Genomic DNA, 18,911 nt, shown 5'->3' with positions numbered 1-18,911 from the left:
CAGGAGGAGTTTTGAGGTTTAATATAAAGTTTTTTTATACTTCAAATTAAATGACCGAAAAAACTATTGTCACTTATAGTTCACTACTATTGACTTTTTATCATTATTTATTTTCACAGCTTGTTGAAAAACCATTAATCGCGTCTGGCTCACATCATATGTAAAATTAAACTTTCAAACTTTCAGGGATGATAAATAATCGATAAACGATTACATAACTTGATAATGCAACAAAATCGATTACAGTGCACTCGCGATGATATGAACATCCCAAAATATGAACACATTTTACTTCCATAGGGTACTCTAAAATATGAACTTAGTGACCTAAGCTGTTCATATTTTAAAGCTTTTTAAAATATGAACAGCTTATTTTTGTTTTTTTAACGTATTTTATCTATCTACACAGAGTTGAAATCTAAATCAACAGGGTAGTGGCTAAATTCTAATTCAAGTGCTTAATAACACTGTACAACACCAAAAAAAATTACGAGGTCCGACCAATAAATTTTGATAGAATTTTCCGTTTCTGGTTGAATTTTCCGTTTTGATGGACTTATAGTAAAATTTTACGGATAATTTTTTTGCAGAACATTTTAACCCCTTAAATCCCTGTTTCAATGGTGGTTTTTGCACTTTTTTAAAAGAAGGACAAAAAAACCCATGCCTTGAGGATTTAGTGGGTTAACATATTCTACAAAAATATTCTACGTAACATTTTACATAACTTTTCTGAACACATTTTATACCTAAAATGTAAGGATCATATCAAGGCGAATTCATACAAGGTGGTGTCAGTTCTACAACAACAACGATTGGTCTTAACAAATGTCAAAAAACTAAAATGGAAAATTAAACAAATATGTATTTAAACTTAATATAGTGTAGATAATTGAATAGTGAGGGCTTTACTTATTTATGTAAACAATAAACATTTTGTTAATAAGCTTAAAGTATGTAGATATTTAAATATAAAAACAGGCTTTGACAGTTGTTAGAACCAAAAAGCGAAAAAAAATGATCAGCTGTTTGACTGACTCCACCTTGTATAAATTCGCCTTGGATTATATGGTTTCTTATGACGATTAACAATAAGAATGTGCCAGAGTTGGGAATCTCTAACCCCCCTCAAATGAAATTCAGATGTAAACTTTCAAAAAGCCGGTACACGTGACTTTTTTTTGTCTCCTCTATCAAAATTTATTGGTCGGACCTTGTAATTTTGGAAAAAAAATTGATTTTGTTGTATAGTGTAATTTTTTAACTTCCCTAGCTGTTGATGGGAATTAGATGCCATTTGCCAATATGAACAATCTTGCAAAAGTGAACTAACTAGCCAGGTTTTAATTAGTTCATATTATCGCGAGTGCACTGTACTTGGCTTTTAAGTTATTCGGTGTTGACAGATGTGCCCCTATGGCGAATGATCCCCCTTCTATAAATAAGATATTACTTTAATGTCATCAAAACTACTTGAATAACTCATTGATCGTAAGAACTCACAGCATCCGTTGTCACTTAAAACGGTAAATATTTACACATCAGTTAATAAAGAAGTCATTATTCGACTACTTCTTAGTAATGCAGATGGTATGTAATAGCCATTAAAAAGTATGTCGTTGAGTAATTTTCAAAGCTGGGAGGCTGGATAATCTGACACCTTTGGTTGGATATTGCATTGCCAATAACATCTTTGTTTACACTTTAGCTTAAGATAATAATATTTATTTAGAATTTCTAAAAACAATGATTCAATAACGATAAATAAATTCTAGTACAGGTTTAACATTTAAATTAAGTTTAATAAACTATAATCCTAGTTAAACCAAGGTTCATTTACTCTTATAATTTATTTATGTTATACTTAGACCTTTTATTTTTTTGCCATTTACAAAACTTACCCTGCAACTTCTTCTCCGTCTCCCAAAATTTTTGTAATTCCGTAAAATATTTATCCAGTATGAAGACTTTTGAAAGGCCTAATGTGGCCATCGTTAATCAACATTTGTATTTAAAAAATCGTATTGATAAATTGTGAAACATTGGAAACTCCTTTTTATTAACAAATTCTTTTAAAAAAAACCGCAGCAATAAAATATAAAAATTTCTTAAGACATTTTTATATTAAAACAAATGAACTTTTTTGCAATAATTGTCGTTGGTTAAAACAGAAAATCCATTTCATTTTATTATTATTTTTTTTATAAATATTTTTAAAAACAAAATTATTTGTTTTAAATAAGATTCTTATAAGAATTTTATTAGTGTTTGTTGGCTTAAAAAAAACAAAATTCATATTAATATGCTAAAGAATACAACTCTACTTTAATTGAATTAAAACGAACAACAGGTTTAGAATATTTTTGTGGCAAGTAAAGAATCCTTTTTCTTTTTTTTTGTTCTTTAACATTTCAAATTATTTATTCATTATTATTTAAGGCCTGCAACAAGTTATATGGATGCATTTATTTGGTGGCAGCTTAAACCGAAAAAACCAGTAAGAAAAGATGAACAAGAAACGCGTTTTTCAATTTTGAAATTCTGTCGTTTGTGTGTTTTTTTGGCAACTAAAGATTGCACCACCACACCACTAAACCACTTCAAACTAAACTTAACAAAACCACAATTATTTTTTTTCTTCTTGTTGCTCACTTTTTTTATTATTTATTTTATTATAGATTTTTTAGTTTCAAATTCTTTTGGTATTTTTTTTTTGGTCATTTTTTCTTTAACGAAATTCGGAAATGCTTTTGTTTGAGATATTGTGTTGAGTTAGAAATGATCATTTGTATGTTTGTTGTTGCTGTTTATTATTATTTGTTGTTGCTGTTTGTAGTCTCTGCATCTCTTATTTACGAGTATTTCTCAATTGTTATTGTAGTTGTTGCTGGTATTGTATTGTACGAAAAACAAGTTACCAATTCCATTCCATCATCATCACTTACACCACCACTACCACCGTCACTATTATAGTGTGGTTCAGTTGTGTGGTGTAGTATGGTGTATTTTGAACTTACACCACCACCAGCCACCACACCACCTCTCTCTCAATCAACTACTTCAAAAATACTAACGACCAAAACAAAAATATTTTATTGTTTTTTTTTTTCTTCTTTTGCACTCATACTTCAACACCAAAAAAAAACCAAAATGATCATTTAGATGGAGTTGGTCTCACTTATTTCTATAAGTCCCTAGTTTGAAAATATAACCACTTAATATCTAAAGCTTACTCCCAGTAGTGGGGAGAATAATGCCCAAAATGGGCATACATAAGATATTTAGGTCTTAAAAGTAGTTAACAAATCGAAAACCAAAACTGGGCTGATAAAGATGATCAGCTAGGATACCATTATTCTTATTTGACATTTCTGTATTATGTATGTACCCATTTATGTATCATGTAGACATATTCCGGGAGGAAATATGTCATGAAACGATTCTTACCATTTTCAATATATACTGTTCTTTTATAATAGGATAACGCGTGCAAATTTTCAATGTGTAGGGTGTTTTTTAAGCCCGATAAAACTTGAAAATGTAAAAATATCAACAAGTAAATTTTAATCAACAATTTTTTTTATTCGAATGATCATTCAAATGGCATTAACATATGATAATGATTTCGGTCATATGGCAACAATTCTTGACGAAGCGCATTCTAGGTATTCAATTTTTCGAGCATTGCTGGCCATATGTCACGAATAACACGGACAACGTTGGCCTAACAGGCGTCAATTGTTGCTGGTTAATCAGCATAAATCTGTGATTTCACGTGGCCCCACAGGAAATAATCGAGAGGCATCAAATAGCACGACCTTGTAGCCCAATTGACAGGTCTATTTCTCGAAATCATGTTATCGAAAAATTTTATTTCAATAAATCGATTGCTGGGGTTGCCGATAGGCACATAGCGCCAGCCACATCTCTTCCGGATCAATGTCATCCATATTTTCAAACAAAAAAAATATTGATCATGGTGCGGAACGATCTTCATTGACAGTAACGCAAGCTGCAGCATCATTTTTGGAGAAAAATTTTTCGATGATGCCACCAGCGTGTAAACCGCACCAAAAGCTTAATTTTTCTGGATGTAATGTAGTCTGTTGGGTCTGTTGTGGATGGGTCTCACTCCATATGCGGACATTTTGTTTATAACAAACTCTTTAAGCCTAAAATTAGCGTCATCGCTGAACACAGTCGTCATTTAGTTTGTTTATTCTTTAATCCATTTCGTTAATTTTTTTATCCGTTGCTTTATTGTTCTCACTGAGTTCAGTGAATTGATCGGCAAGGACTTGATTACTATTTACTATTTACCTTTTACTATTTACTATTTAAAAACAGTCGTCTATAAGCTGCGCAAATCGATGACTGATTTTCAAAGTAAATTTGGATAATTTGGTAGTGTTGTTCAAGCGTCAATCTATTCATGATGATTTGCCAGAAAAGTGAGCACAGTATGACAGTTCGTTTGGCAGTTAACCCTTTCATAAGTTTTATCGGGCTTACAGAAAAACTTCCTTTATTATGAAGGTTGTCTCATATTTTTGTTCGTAACTCTTGTTATTCTTGACCGATTTTATTCATTTTCAATAACAAACATTTCTGACCAACAACGAATATTTCAATACATTTTCAACTAAGACCTATCCTATCCTATCGTGTCTTCAATAGACGGCCAGACGGGCACAGCTAGATCGTCTTAGAATTATATGTATATACCCCCAGAATATATGAGGAGCCGCAGAACAAAAGGTACTTTTTCGAATTTTTTTACAAATTGATTTTTTGGTATTTTTATAATATTTTAAAATTTTAAAAAAAGTAGCTTTTGTTCTGCGGCTCATCATATATAATTTTGTGGGTCTGCGATGAATATTTCGATGTCTCGAAACATTCATCTCGTAATAGAGCGCTAGGCGCTAGACTGATCGGTTTGTAAGCGATTTTCTTGAAAATATGTTAAAATGACAAACTTTTTTTTTATCTATTTATTCAGCAATTGTTTTCCCAAATACACAACTTAACAAAATCTTTGTGGTTCTAAAAGGTTCCAGTTTAATTGTTATGTGATTTATAAAATACAGTTGTACGTTCATAAAGTTTTGGACGACCATTCACTCCGCTGAGCTTATCCATGGACTAGCCGAAACCTATCGTTACATTGGCGAACGATCAGGAAAATAATAATGATCAACTACATGAAATAATTAAGTAAAAGAACTAAAGTGTATGTTCAATTTTCAATCAATGTAGGATTCTTTTCCCATGTGATGGATGGTCCCCTTAAGTCTTCTGGCAAGGTGCATGAACTTAAGCATCGTATTAATGCGATCTAAGAACCACCCACCCTATAACTTACAGCATCTATACTGTGAGGTATATGACGACTTTTTTGTTTGCCTTGCTGAGGCATCGACCTTAACTCAGTAGCGTTTGTTGTTACTAGTAACAAGAGTAACATGAGTACTCATGTGGAGGTCACGATACGAATACGGTGCACAGTTGCAGGAGCAGCCATATCACATAGTGATTTTTGAGGGTAACGAGGGTAAAATCTGCTTCCGAAGTCTGGCAAAGTCTGGCCCAACAGCTTCCTATTCGGTTTTATATGATATTTGATAGGGTGTTCCTCATCACATCATCGATGATGAGGCCACCTATTACTAACACCTCCTAAGCGAACGAGGTAGAAGATAAAGATCACAGCATAATAATCACGAAATAACTTGAGAAATCAAAGATAACTTATTTATTAATCTGCAATACTCCGAAGTAGTAACGGACCACTAGTGCAATTTGATGGAGTAGGAAGTTATTCACATGTTCTTAATCCTTATATTATTATAAAAACTGAAACATGATAGTGATATTTGTTAACGAGAAGGTCCTAAACATTCTTAAAATCTGCATTAGAAGGAGTAGGCAAACACTGGTCCCACGTTCGGAACAGGTTTCTTTTCGGTATTATATGATAGGCCACAGTAACTCCTATAAAACGACCGAGGACGTGTGAGGAAGATCTCTGTATTAACATCGAGAAACACCGTGAAAAATCAAAGATACCATTTTTATTAATCTGCAATACTCCGAAGTAGTAACGGACCACTTGCTGCGGTTTGATGGATGAGAAAGTTATCCACATGTTCTTAATCCATGAACCCATGGTTGTATCTTGTAAACTAAGTTGACCCGCCCGGCTTCGCCCGGTAGCATTTACTAATGTTAGTTCTTCTAGTTTCTGCAACCCACTGTTCTTATTTGTTTGCAAATAAAATATCTAAATTTGTACTGCATACTTTAGGGATCTTTTTTATTACAGTTGACTGGACTAAAAAAAAATTTTTTATTTTTTTTTTCTTTACAAACCATCTCATAAAAATTTCGAATCGAATAAAAAAAAATCAGCCAAATCGCTCCAGCCGTTCTCACGTGATGACATTACATACATAAACCATTTCATTTTTATATATATAAACACTGAAACTTGAAAAATCAGAAGAAGAGACCTGTGACAATCTCCAAGTATAACTTTAAACCAAAAACCTTTGTAATTATTTTAAATTTTTAGTAAATCTCGGGGTAGTCGTATATGTTAGGGATGATATTCAGATGGGAATATACTTGGGTAGTTCATGAACGAACTAGTTCAATTGAACGATTCCTTTATTTGAACTAAATGAACTAGTTGAAATCGTTTGCTCATCTAGTTCAGTACTGAACTATGAACTAAAATGGTTCTTGTCGTTGTTTTTCAAGCATCTTTTTATACGAATTCTGACATAATGACGAATAAATGATCGTCATATTGGATAGAATCCGTTCTCAGAATTATACGGCAACTGACAGCAAATTAAAAAGCCAAGGAGCTCTAGTATAATATCACCTTTATAATATGCACCTTTGATAACCACGCTAGGAGACTTGGTTTGCCGTACCACGACTTCTGCAGAAGTTGGAGGAGGATGAGACTATTTTTCATCTGCTTTGTCATTGTCCGGCATTAAGAGAGCTACGCCTAAGGTTTTTGGGACATCGTTCCCTAAATAGTCTTTCTGAGCTCTCGAATATGAGGCTTGAGGGCATTAATGCCTTTATGGGAAGTAGTAATTGTTTAAAAAGACCAGACACGGGGATCTCTTTAGAGCGACCTAATAACCGCCGACTCATTGGCAAGTAACTTTTAAGATCTCATCCCTCTCTCTTTCTTCAGACATCTCCTTCTTAACTTTTTCAATCTTCTCCTTCTCTCTTTTCACTTATATCTGTCCCTCTTTCTTCTGTTTTCGTCTACTTTCAATTAACAAAAAGGGACCATTACTTGGACCCATGTGAGCTGTTCTTCTTTTTCATCATTTCGTGGCTGCGTGGAAATCTTACCTTAGTATAATATCAGTTATTTTAGTTCAGAACAGAAAGACAAATTTAATATTTTATTATATGAAATTTATCACTCGTTTCTTGTTCTTTTATAAATATAGGTAGTTCAAAAGTCAAAAAGGAGAACCTAGTTGAACCTAGTTTTGAACTATGAACTAAAATGAGCGGTCATTGAAATGAACTGTTAAGTACAAGTCTAGATTGGAATGTACTGTACAATTTTTTGAATGATTACCATGTTACTGTTGCTATCCTTGACATATTCTTTATTCCAGCACCTTTAACATTGCTGTTTTCGACTTCAGCAAATACGCCAACGTTGCCAAGTGGCCTTGTATCCCACTTTGTGTTCTAACAAGGTTGTCGCAAATTTAAATTTTTCTTGAATCATACGTTCATACATCATTTTGCAATCGGAGTTTAGAAGGTTCAGATTTATTACCACCTTTTTCTGAATAAAATGTCTCTATATTTCCGAATTTTCTCTTCAATAGATAAATTGTTTGACCAGCTGTGGTTCATCCTGTTGGAACCACATTTCACATAAATAATCCTATAGTTGGCCCCCAAAAAGTATTACTTCCATCATTGCACATTAAACATGGGACTCATGAAACATTTCTAAAAGACTATGGATGGAAAAACGATGTTAGGTCAAGAGGTACGTTTCAGTGTTAGAATATTATTGCTGAACTGTGAGGACAGCGAAAAAGCACCATCGTATTTCTGCTTATGAATAGAAAAAAGTAGTGAAATCTGTAAAATTTTGCATAAAACGTATAACTTTTGTCATACAATTGGATTCGAAACGGCTTAAATGTAGCGGTTACAATAATTTTGATTATTTTGCAACGGTATTTCAGCGAAAATGCAAATACCATTTCCGCTATTGCATGTGAACTTCTGTAGCTTTTAATAAACACAACTTAAAACAAAAATTTGGCTGTTATTTTTAGATATTTTATCTTCTTATTTTAAAGAATATTTTGCCTTGTTACCATTTCTATACACTTCTCAACACATTTAATAATTTTCTTTTTTTGTTTTTTTCAGTTTTTTCTCTTTTTGGTAGAAAACGATATTAATTTTGTATTCTTTTAGTTTAATTTATCGTTTTTTAATGACTTTTTGTAGCAAAAATAAGTTGCGTTCCCAATTAAAAGGAAATTCAACGATTTTGTTTTTTTAAATAATTTGAGCATATTTTTAATTTTGAAAGCATATTTTTCTTGAAAACACTTTTTTCGATACAAATTTGATCTGATACAAAACTTATTGATTTAATTACATTTTTTTTTAATTACCACCACAATTTTCCCATTACATATATGGAAAAATGGTTTTCATTACAATTTATAATTGGAACTATTTCCCCACACATTCACTTCTTTATATGGCAACACTGGTAATACAACTTTAAAACCAACAACAATAACAACGAGTGGTAAATAGCAGGGAGTGTGAGTGTGTGTTGTTGGTACTTTCAAACAAACAAACCGTCAGATACATACAGATTCAAACATTCAACACCACACAATACCAGCAACAACAAAACAAATGTATAAAGACCAACAACTACAATTACAAAAGATACCTTTAAGGTATCCACATAAAACAAGATTTGAACTTTTTTCCTTTTGTTTTTTCTTATTAAACATTTTTTCGCTTAAATAAGATTAAGAAAACGAATTCTTTTAAATATTTTTTTCACTTTAAATACATTTCTTTGTACTTATAATAATATTTTACTTGTTAACACGCTTTTTCACTTAATTAATTATTTTAAACACATTGTAAATATTAAACAAATAACTAATTAGAAAATTAGTTTATCTAAAACTTTAACACTTAATCTTGTGAAAAAATCTGTTTTTTTTAATTTTTTTCTTTATTTTATTTAAATCTCCCGCTTTTTTAACCGTTTACAACGTCTCTACACTTTGAAGGTTCTGCACGAACTGAACGTTGTTTTTGAAAATAGAAGTGTGTGCCGTCTCAAACTCCAACTAAGCAAAAAATTCTCATTCCGTTTTCTTCTCTACTCTTCTGCATACTTTTCTCTGATTGAAACCCGGCTTAAACTCTCTGTTTATTTGTTTTTGTTTAAAGACAAAAACAAACAGGTGAGTTTCTGTGGCAGACAAAATCTGATTGGAATTAAATGTGTTGAGTTTAGTTTACTGTAGTGCCACATGAGTTTAGCTTCAACATTTGTCGTAACGGTTTTTTATTTAGTTTTATTAAAGACGTGATTTGTTGCCTTGCAAAACAGTTTGGGAATTACAGCCTTAATTTTTATACTGCCATAAAGTATGCTTTAGTTTTGTTCGTTTTTCGGCATTTTTTTGTTGTATTTCAGCCTAAACTCAACTTTGTGGAAGATCATTTGATTTTTGTTGCTTCTTGGTTTCAAAAGGGCAAAATGAATGATCACTTTTTAAATAGTGAACGATATTTAGGATTTTTGTCTATTAGGGTGGAGCAAAAGAATAAATTTTTATTGTAACTCTTTTATAATTGAAATTTCTTCTGAATTCGGAAATTAATTTTAAAAAAATTATAAAGAAAATTTACGCAAGATTTCAATTAACTACACGAAAAAACAATTTATTCTAGCAATATTCAAGACAAACATTTGAAATCGGACTTAGTTTCATTAAACTTTTGCTAACCTAGGAGAAAAACGTAGGTCTTCTAGAGACAAAAAACATTGTTATATCAGCTCATTGCAGAGGTATCGCCTCATAACATTCCTGCAAGATCTTGGCATTTGTCCTTAATCATATTAAGAGCATTTAACTCCGTATACAATTCTTCTTCGTTCTTTTGTTTGTGCTCAACATAATTCTTGCCAAGTAAACAGTTACCAGCTGTTAGCACACTTAATCATGCCTTGCAAGTTTTATTCCTGTACTACTTATATAAACCCTTCTCACGAAGGTATACCCTTCACTTTCGTGAGAAGCGTATATATAAGTTTGTCATTCCGTTTGTAATTTCCACAATATAATTTTCCGACCCTATAAAGTATGTACAGTACGGGCTCGATTTGTGCAACTACCATTATTCCAACTGATCGATTAGCGCAATATATATTCTGAATCCTTATAGATAGCGGAGTCGATTAAGCCATATCCGTCTGTCTGTTGAAATCAATTTTCTGAAGACCCCAGATATCTTCGGGATCCAAATCTTCAATAATTCTGTCAGACATGCTTTCGAGAAGTTTCCTATTTAAAATCAGCAAAATCGGTCCACGAATGGCTGAGATATGAGGAAAAAAAACAGGACAACCTCGAGGTCTAACACCCAAGTATACCGATCGACTTAGAATCACTTTCTGAATCGATTAAACGATGTCCGTCTGGCTGGCTGTCCATGTAAACCTTGTGCGCAAACTACAGGTCGCAATTTTGAAGATGTTTCGATCAAATTTGGTACATATCATTTTTTCGGCCCAAATCGGCTGAAATCGATCCATTATTTCACCTAGCCCCCATACAAATGTCCTCCCGAAATTGGACTTTATCGGTCATAAATGATTAATTTATAAATGTATCTCCACAAATTTAGCTCCAAATAAGTTTTATATATACGAAATTCATGTCACCAAATTTTTCAGCAATATGAAGTAAAATAGATTGCAAAGAAACTTTGGCAAGAGTCTCATTTGCTTTTAAAATTTCAATAATTTATATTCGTGAGTGATTTTCGGAAGTGGGTTCTATGGGAGCTATGACCAATTATGGAGCGATCGTCATGAAATTAGGTTGTGTGATTATTATTTAAACATGCAATTGAAAATTTGAAAGCAATACAGGCTTTTCAACAAAATTTATTAAGTAATTACGATACAATGTCTTTGACTGCGTGTTGTCAAATGGAATTTAATATTTACCAAAAACAAAAAGCTGATTTAGTTAATTTGGAGTATTGGTTACAAAATGGCATTAAAAAAAGTGCAATATTTGCATTTGAAAAATTGGACTTTAGCACAGTTTTGGTAACCGTTTAACCTATAGTGCAATGGGTCAAAATCACAAAAAAAAAAATTAAAATTTAAAAAAAAAAATTTAAATTGGACCTACAATGGGTCAAAATCGGAAAAAATATTTTTTCAAAAAAATTAAAAAAAAACTTAAAAAAAAAAATTTTGTTTACCTAAAAATATTTAAAATTTGTATTTGGATGTATAATTTGGTGAAGGGTATATAAGATTCGGCACAGTCGAATATAGCTCTCTTGCTTGTTTACTTGTACTATTGTATACCGACTTTTTGACATTCTGAACCACTGCGAAATTATCACGATCTTAACTCTGCGAAATTATCCTTTCAACTGATATCAAGTTGTTAATATATCGGGACATAATTTACAGATTTTACGTTTTCTTTATAAATTAAAAAATGAAATTATCCCCCAAAATTTAAATGGGGACATATTTCATTTTATTTTTGGGGGATTATTTCGTGGGGGTTATTTCATGGCTCCTAAATTTCATGTTACTAGGTCCATTATTATAGGCAATTTAAAAGGTACAATTAGAAGGAAAAAAGTACCACTAAGTACACCTTTTGCGGATTCTTACTTATTCAGGATCATATGTAGCTAATTTCATGATTTCAGGTTCATTATTATAAATATATTCAAAAAGTACCTTAAAGTCTTTTCATTGTATTCCTATTCACTCAGAATCATATGTGCGAAAATTTAAAAAGTAAAATTAGAAGAACGAAGAAGTACCTATAGTTCAGTTCTAATATTTTTGTTGGTACCTATATATTATCATCTATTCCTAACTCTAACTTCTCTCAGATACATATCAGCTAACTTTAATGTCGTATATTATTATAGCACCAATTTTTCTTTTCTTTTTTAAACACCAGTCAATTTTGAAATTTAAATACTTCATTTGCCAAAATTGTTTATGCTACAGACATGTCTCAACTAGGGTTGCCAGCCTGGCTGGACTTGGCTGGATTGTTCAGCTTTTTTGATGCCTGTCCAGTTTCAAGCTAAAATTTCATTTGTCCAGCTAAATTGAAATTTTCGACAATAATATCTATATTATTTATTACTTCAAATTTACTTACTAATAATTAGTAGACAGTAATAACTTATGCAAAAAAGTGTACGTATTTTTTGCAGAAAGGAAAAAATAAATACCAAAATGTTTTATGGGAATACGTGTCGTGTGGAATTTCTGTTAATGATGTCAATGAAGAAGAATGTAAAAGTTAAGGATTATCGGAAGCATATTTATATTTTATGCAAAACATAATGCAGGAATTTACAGCTTTTGAGAATAACTCGTGTACAGTTGCTCCATATAATGACCGTACTTTTCTACTGGCTACTTATGAGGCTATTTATAAGCCGCAAAAGTAGAATAAATGACAAATTTTTTGGCTCCAAAGTTAACAGCATTTTGAAAAAAATTTCGCCTAATGAACAAAAAACTTTTAAGACTGACGTAGAAAACTTTTTAAAAACAGCGGTCAGCTATTTAGAACATTGTTTTTTTAAAAAATAGCATTTTTAAATTTAACCTTGAAATATCTGAAGAAATAGATAACGATAAACTATACATATATTGATTACTGCAGCATTCGTGAAGTTTATAAATAAATACCAAGAGATTTGTCAAATGATATGGTCCTATTTTTTTACCAAAGGTGAAACGAATGAATTCGAAAATTTAAGAAAAACTGCTTGTTTCGTATTTTTAATACCAGTAAGCAAAGCTTTTCATTTTATTTATTGTAATATTTGTGCTTTTTGTGAAAGATTTTTTCTATTTTAAACAATCTTTATACTAAAGAAAGAAACCGAATGTCATTCGACCTGAAATATTAATACAAAAAAATTTATAGGAGGTTTGTAAAAATTTTCAAAATGGTTTACAAACCTCTAGGTTTGGAATTGGCCAAAATGCGTAAGCTCAAAAACGAAATAAAGTCGCAGTGTTTTTAGTATTTAATAATATAAATATGTACAGTGGTGGCCACCTAATAAAGACAAATACTTGAATTTTTTTCATCAACTGAATTTTAAGTGCGATAGAGCCTAAGGGTATGAAATTTATTATTAATGTTTCTAGTTTCTGAAAAATGTTTGGAAAAATCGGTAAAACATATATGGACAAAGATATGTGGAAATACGTTGACCCACCTCAGCGAATATCCGCAGTTAATAACATGATATGACCGAAACTAATGGAACTATAATAATAAAATTATAATGATATAAATGTGAGAAAATATGTTTATTTAAAAAAAAAATTGTTGGTCAAGTTGTAGAAAAATTGTATGTGTTCATGGTGAATATGTATGAATTGACACAGTCGAATAAAACACACTTGTGTGTTAAAACAGTCCTCATGCATACATATTTGTGGAAATATTTGAAAAAATAATTGACAATTACATGGAATTTAGCAAACAATTTTTGTCTTAAATTCCTGGCCACCACTGTATATGACGCACTTAACCGAACAAATTTAAGTTTAGTTAAATAAATTTTAAGGAATGAAATGAAAATATTTAATTGTGATTCTAAATTTCTTAATATTAACATACTGCTAAAAAACACTTTTTGTATGAACTTGAAAAGCGACCCAGTGGGGGTTGTAGGCCCAAAGATTTTAAAACACACTCAAAATTTTTAGTTAATTTGAAAAAACTGTTTTACGATAGGTCGTAGTACTTTAGTTCCTCTAACTCACACATTTTTAGACCGAAAAATTGTAAACAGTTATGGAAAGGCAAAGAATTAAGCTTTCATAAAATGTATACATAAAATATATTTTCTATTAAAAACTATTTTTTTGTACAATGTTATAAACAAATTTGTATATAGAAAAAAACGAGACATTACTTGTTAAAATCGGTTTAAATTTGCTAAAGTTTGTAAATTTTTTCGAAAAAGTTGGAAAAAATTTACTTGTAAATTAAAAACTACAATTATTTTACTAAAAAACGTATTAATGAAAAGTTGAATAAAACCATGTTTTGTTAAGAACTAAATTTTCTTTATACATTGCTATAAATTTGCATAAGCTTTCATAGCAAAATAAGCAATGAAAAGCCACTTAAAATAAAAAAGTTGATGAATTTTGTTTTTTTTAGATATTCTTAACAAAAACAATACTTATATCTTACAAATATATCAAAAAATGCACGACATTTTAAAGCGTAATCAATTTTCTTTCTAAACCCGTTAAAAAATTAAAATCAGACAAAAACTGACTGGTCGATAAGTTGACGAACATCACTTAAAACGGTTTTTTAGAATAACTTCTGAAATTGAGTGTTCTGAAATTTTCTGACACAATTTGCAATGTACATATAACCCACGCTTTGCCGTTTTCCAAGTTTTTTTCTCACAGTAGCATAGATTACACAAAACCAAAATTAACATTTTCTCAGTAATTTTTGTAATGTCCAGTTTTTTTGTTGATTTGTCCAGCTTTTTAGACCACAATGTCCAGCTTTTTGCAAATCTGAACCTGGCAACCCTAGTCTCAACCGATTCAAATCTGTGTTAATGTGCACAAGAAAAAATATGTATGTTTAAAAAAAAAAGTACCAAACTGTTTACTCTGATAGCACTTTGTTACTTAATTATACCCTACACCACCATAGTGTACCCACCTTAAAGCATACCGATCGACATAGAATCACTTTCTGAGTCGATTAAACGATGTCCGTCCGTCTGGCTGCCTCGCTGTAAATGTAAACCTTGTGCAATTTTTGAAGATATTTCAATAAAATTTGGTACATATTATTTTTTCGGCCCTAGGACCAAGCCTATTGAAACTGGCTGAAATCGGTCCATTATGTCCTTCCAATATTGGACTTTATCCGTCATAAATGTTTAATTTATATATGTATCTCCACAAATTCCGCTCCAAATAAGTTTTATATATACAAAATTCATGTCACCAAATTTTGTTACGATCGGTCCATAATTAGTTATAGCTCCCATATAGACCCGCTTCCAAAAATCACTTCAAAGTGCATAAATCACTTAAAAATGTTGGTATACTCACAAAATTCAACATAGTAAACTTTCATATAGAGATAAATCACACGACCTAATTTCATGGTGATCGGTCCATAATTGGTCATAGCCCTCATATAAGGCCCACTTCCGAAAATCACTCAAAAATATAAATTATTGAAATTTTAAAAGAAAAATGTTTTTGCTCTTTTACTTAGTGTAGGGTATTATATTGTCGGGCTTGACAGACCATACTTTCTTACTTGTTTTTTTATGAATCCAGGAACCAATGTTAAAAATTTTATCAAATTTTTCTTAATAATTTCAAATAAAATGTATTTTCCCGTTTTTATCCCCTCTTTGGTACTTTTTTGTACCCATTCCAGTGTTTAAAAATTATTCAAACAAAGTTCTGTATCGTGGCTCATAATAAAATATTCATATGTCTTTGTCAATTTATAGAAAAACATATTTTATGAAAAAGTACCAAAAAGAAACACAATTTTTATCCCTTAAGGATAAAAGTACCAAATTACCATTTGTTATTTTTTGATAAGTAAAGAATACGATCTAAAATTTGTTTCTATATTTATTAGTTTAAAAGATACATAGGGTCCCAAAAAAAGTACTAAAATACAGCTTTTACCCGTTTACTCACCTAAAAAGTTCGAATTTCGAAAAAGTACCAAACAAATGTCAACTTTTTGTTTTAAATGGAGTAACATGGTTTAAGTTTCTTTGTTTCTTTATTAGTTTTGAAGAGGGTTACCGAATTTTCCCGTTTTTCCCTTTTCCAAAAATTTCTTCTTAGTGGATCGTTTAGTGAATCGGTACAGTTAAAATTGTATTTCTAGCTTCAGTCGTTTGGGTTGTGAGATAATGAATCAGTCAGTCAGTCACTAACGTTACTCCTTTATTTGTATAATTTAAAATGTAGGATAAATGGTTCGCTTACCTTTCACTATAGCTGCTATATGATCTGAATTTTCAAGTCTTCTTTTCGGCAGAGTATAAATAGCCGATCGTTTGGTAAAACGTTGAACTTCTTCAGACGAAGTTGTATTCGGCGTGGTAGCCACTGGCAAAACAGGTAAACTGTGAGTAGAATTTTGCAGCAACCTTGAAGAAGACTTTGTAGAAGCTTTATCACAGGAATTATGAACACTTTTCTTCTTTGGAATACTCTTTGTTTGAGAGGGCTGGGCCGAGGAGGAAGGCGAGGTAGAATTGCTACTGGAAATATTAATTGAAGTTGTTTATTTGTGAATAGATTTGCAAAATTTTGTAAAAATTACCTGACAGCTTTGTAATACTGACAAAAGAAATCCGGTCGTATGCGATACTGACGTATGAGAGCCTCGCATGTACGCAAGAATATAGGATTTGTAGATAGATCTTCGTTGACAGTATCGTTGGGATTTGTGTGGTCATCTGGTGACTGGTTTGTTGCTTCTTTAGTGGCAGCAACATCTTTGGATGAATGTATTTTAAGAATCTGCTCTTGTTTGCTGTATGAATTATTAGTGGCAGCTTGTTGTTCCGCTTGTGCTTTGGCCTCTGGTATGTTATCAAAAAAATCTGTGGTAAGCTTGTAGCCACCACTACTGTTACTTGTGCTCGTTGCACTTTCTCTTCCGCTACTATCCTGTGTCTTTGAGAATTCTGTTAAGTTGGTATTCCTCTGTTGTTTACCAGAAACACTTTGTTGCAATGCAGTTGGACGACAACCTTCGTACGGGGTTTGAGTTGGATTTAAATTTGAAATGGTTTTTATGCGCTGTTTATAATCTTCATATGTTTCATCAGGGAACAACATATCATGTTGATTAATTTTATGACTCTGCCCAATAATAATCTCTCTCTAAGATGCCTTGACTACATGGTTGACTGGACTACTGGCATAACGGTGTTGGTTGGTCTCAACTGCAAACAAAAATAGGAAAGAAATGGTCAGTTAGAGTTTTGCGTTATTAATGTTTCAGGTGGTTTTACATTTTAGGTGGTCCCAATTAATTTTATTTCATTTTCTTTTATCCGATGAACAACAGACATATTCATTGTAACAATTCTAAGATTTTCATAAACATGTCATGACTTTAAATTACTTGGTCATGTCTTTGGCAATTGCCCAACGTTGTTGCAGTTGGAGTCATGTGATTATTAATCTATATTTACAGTGTAACAAATGAAAATAATATTTTTTGCAGTTTGCAATACTAGAATGGGAAATGTATGTGCTCTAATTTATACATATGTACATTACATTCTTTGAAATAATGTAGAAACAGGTGCCTTGAATTTAAAAAAAGAATTCGAATTTAGGCTACATTTGTTTATTAGGAGTATTGGTGTGGTGGTATGTCTTGTAGAATGCTTCTCACCGGAAGGACGTTGAACGGGTTCGAAGGACTATTGCAATACGGATAACAGGCGATGTAAGGTCTACTTCTAAAGCACTTTTTACTTTTTTAATCTAGCTAACAGTTGATTTGATGGTGATACAAATGGCTATCAACTCTGCTGTGAGACTGAGTGCTGGCTGCCCATGGTCTGGCAAGCACTACTATGGGAACGTCCAAAGCAATATCCATTATAGCATCGCAAAACCATTTTTTGACATGTAATTCCATATAATAATTCCGAATTATATCCTGACTTTACCTAACTGATAGTGGGCAACAGAGTCGGTGGTGGTTTCTTTATCAAGAAATATGAGATAAAATCCCATAACTCGTGCATCCAACTGGCTGAGGTATCATCGAATATCTGGAGATATATGTATGTTTACTGATAGCAAGGCAGCAGTTAACGGAATAGCACGACATCTAGGTTAACCGATGAATGCCGCGTATCCCTAAATGAGATAGTAAGATATTCTAGGATAACATTTATATGAGTCCCTGGACACGATGGAAATCAGGGTAATTGTATAGCAGACGGATTGGCCAAAAGGGGAACGATGATGGCTGCATAGGCGATTGATCACTTTTCTGGTATTTCCCTTGCAAAATTTAAGATGGCTGTGTAGCAGAAACTATATGAGACTGCACAGAACATATAGACTTGTTACGAAATTGTACTTGAATTCAAATATAACGATTTTAACGGCTGATTTAAAAGTAGCATAATGCTTTCAAATAGCAGTGCTGTAATAGCAAACTGTAACATATCTGTGGGCATCATTATTAACATTGAATAAAAGCTTTCAGTTGAATATTGATCGTAAGTTGGCAACGCTGTTTGCTGCGACCGTATATTCAAATTCGAATATTCAGTTAAAGAACATTGTTTAAAGTACTAGACAGCTCTAGACAGTTAAAGAGCAATCTAGAGTGCAGATGGCAGTGTTATAAATAGTGGCAGAGGTTGCAGTCGTTAGTGAGTTTATCAGAGACGCTATTTGAATAAACATCTACTGAGTGCTTGTATTTTCAAGTGAATTCGTGTACATTATAAAGTGTGTCTGTATTTCTGCGAATTTATAAACTTGTATAAAAAAAAAACATTGAGTGACTATTTAATTCTGT

General features: G+C 31.9%; 2 protein-coding genes across 2 annotated transcripts in view; both read right to left on the bottom strand.

The window, feature by feature from the left end:
* The window catches only part of LOC135951983 (myosin-G heavy chain-like), a 64,411-nt gene extending 62,337 nt beyond the window's left edge, over positions 1-2,074 (bottom strand). Inside the window, exon 1 of the mRNA XM_065501749.1 lies at positions 1,902-2,074. Within this exon, the coding sequence (XP_065357821.1) occupies positions 1,902-1,992 (91 nt within the window). The 5' untranslated portion in view covers positions 1,993-2,074. The remainder of the gene's footprint in view (positions 1-1,901) is intronic.
* A 778-nt stretch (positions 2,075-2,852) lies between these two features.
* Positions 2,853-17,292, bottom strand: LOC135950768 (uncharacterized). The gene is made up of 3 exons (XM_065500298.1): positions 16,680-17,292; positions 16,340-16,617; positions 2,853-3,046 (listed from the first exon to the last, which is right to left on the bottom strand). The coding sequence occupies exons 1-3, from the start codon at positions 17,198-17,200 to the stop codon at positions 2,853-2,855; spliced, it is 993 nt and encodes a 330-aa protein (XP_065356370.1). The 5' UTR covers positions 17,201-17,292.
* Positions 17,293-18,911: the final 1,619 nt, after the last annotated feature.

The sequence above is a fragment of the Calliphora vicina genome, chromosome 2 (genome assembly GCF_958450345.1).
Source record: "Calliphora vicina chromosome 2, idCalVici1.1, whole genome shotgun sequence".
NCBI lineage: Eukaryota > Metazoa > Arthropoda > Insecta > Diptera > Calliphoridae > Calliphora > Calliphora vicina.
The sequence above is the reverse complement of the archived record's forward strand: the minus strand, read 5'-3'. Positions and strand labels throughout refer to the sequence as shown.

Bases quoted from the DNA above. Each gene is read 5' to 3' on its own strand.
- LOC135950768 (XM_065500298.1), bottom strand. From the start codon at position 17,200: ATGTTGTTCCCTGATGAAACATATGAAGATTATAAACAGCGCATAAAA. The intron at 16,618-16,679 runs GTAATTTTTACA...TAATATTTCCAG, and splicing joins CAGTATTACAAAGCTGTCAG to TAGCAATTCTACCTCGCCTT. The intron at 3,047-16,339 runs GTAAGCGAACCA...TAGTTGATTGAG, and splicing joins TATAGCAGCTATAGTGAAAG to AGAGAGGTGGTGTGGTGGCT.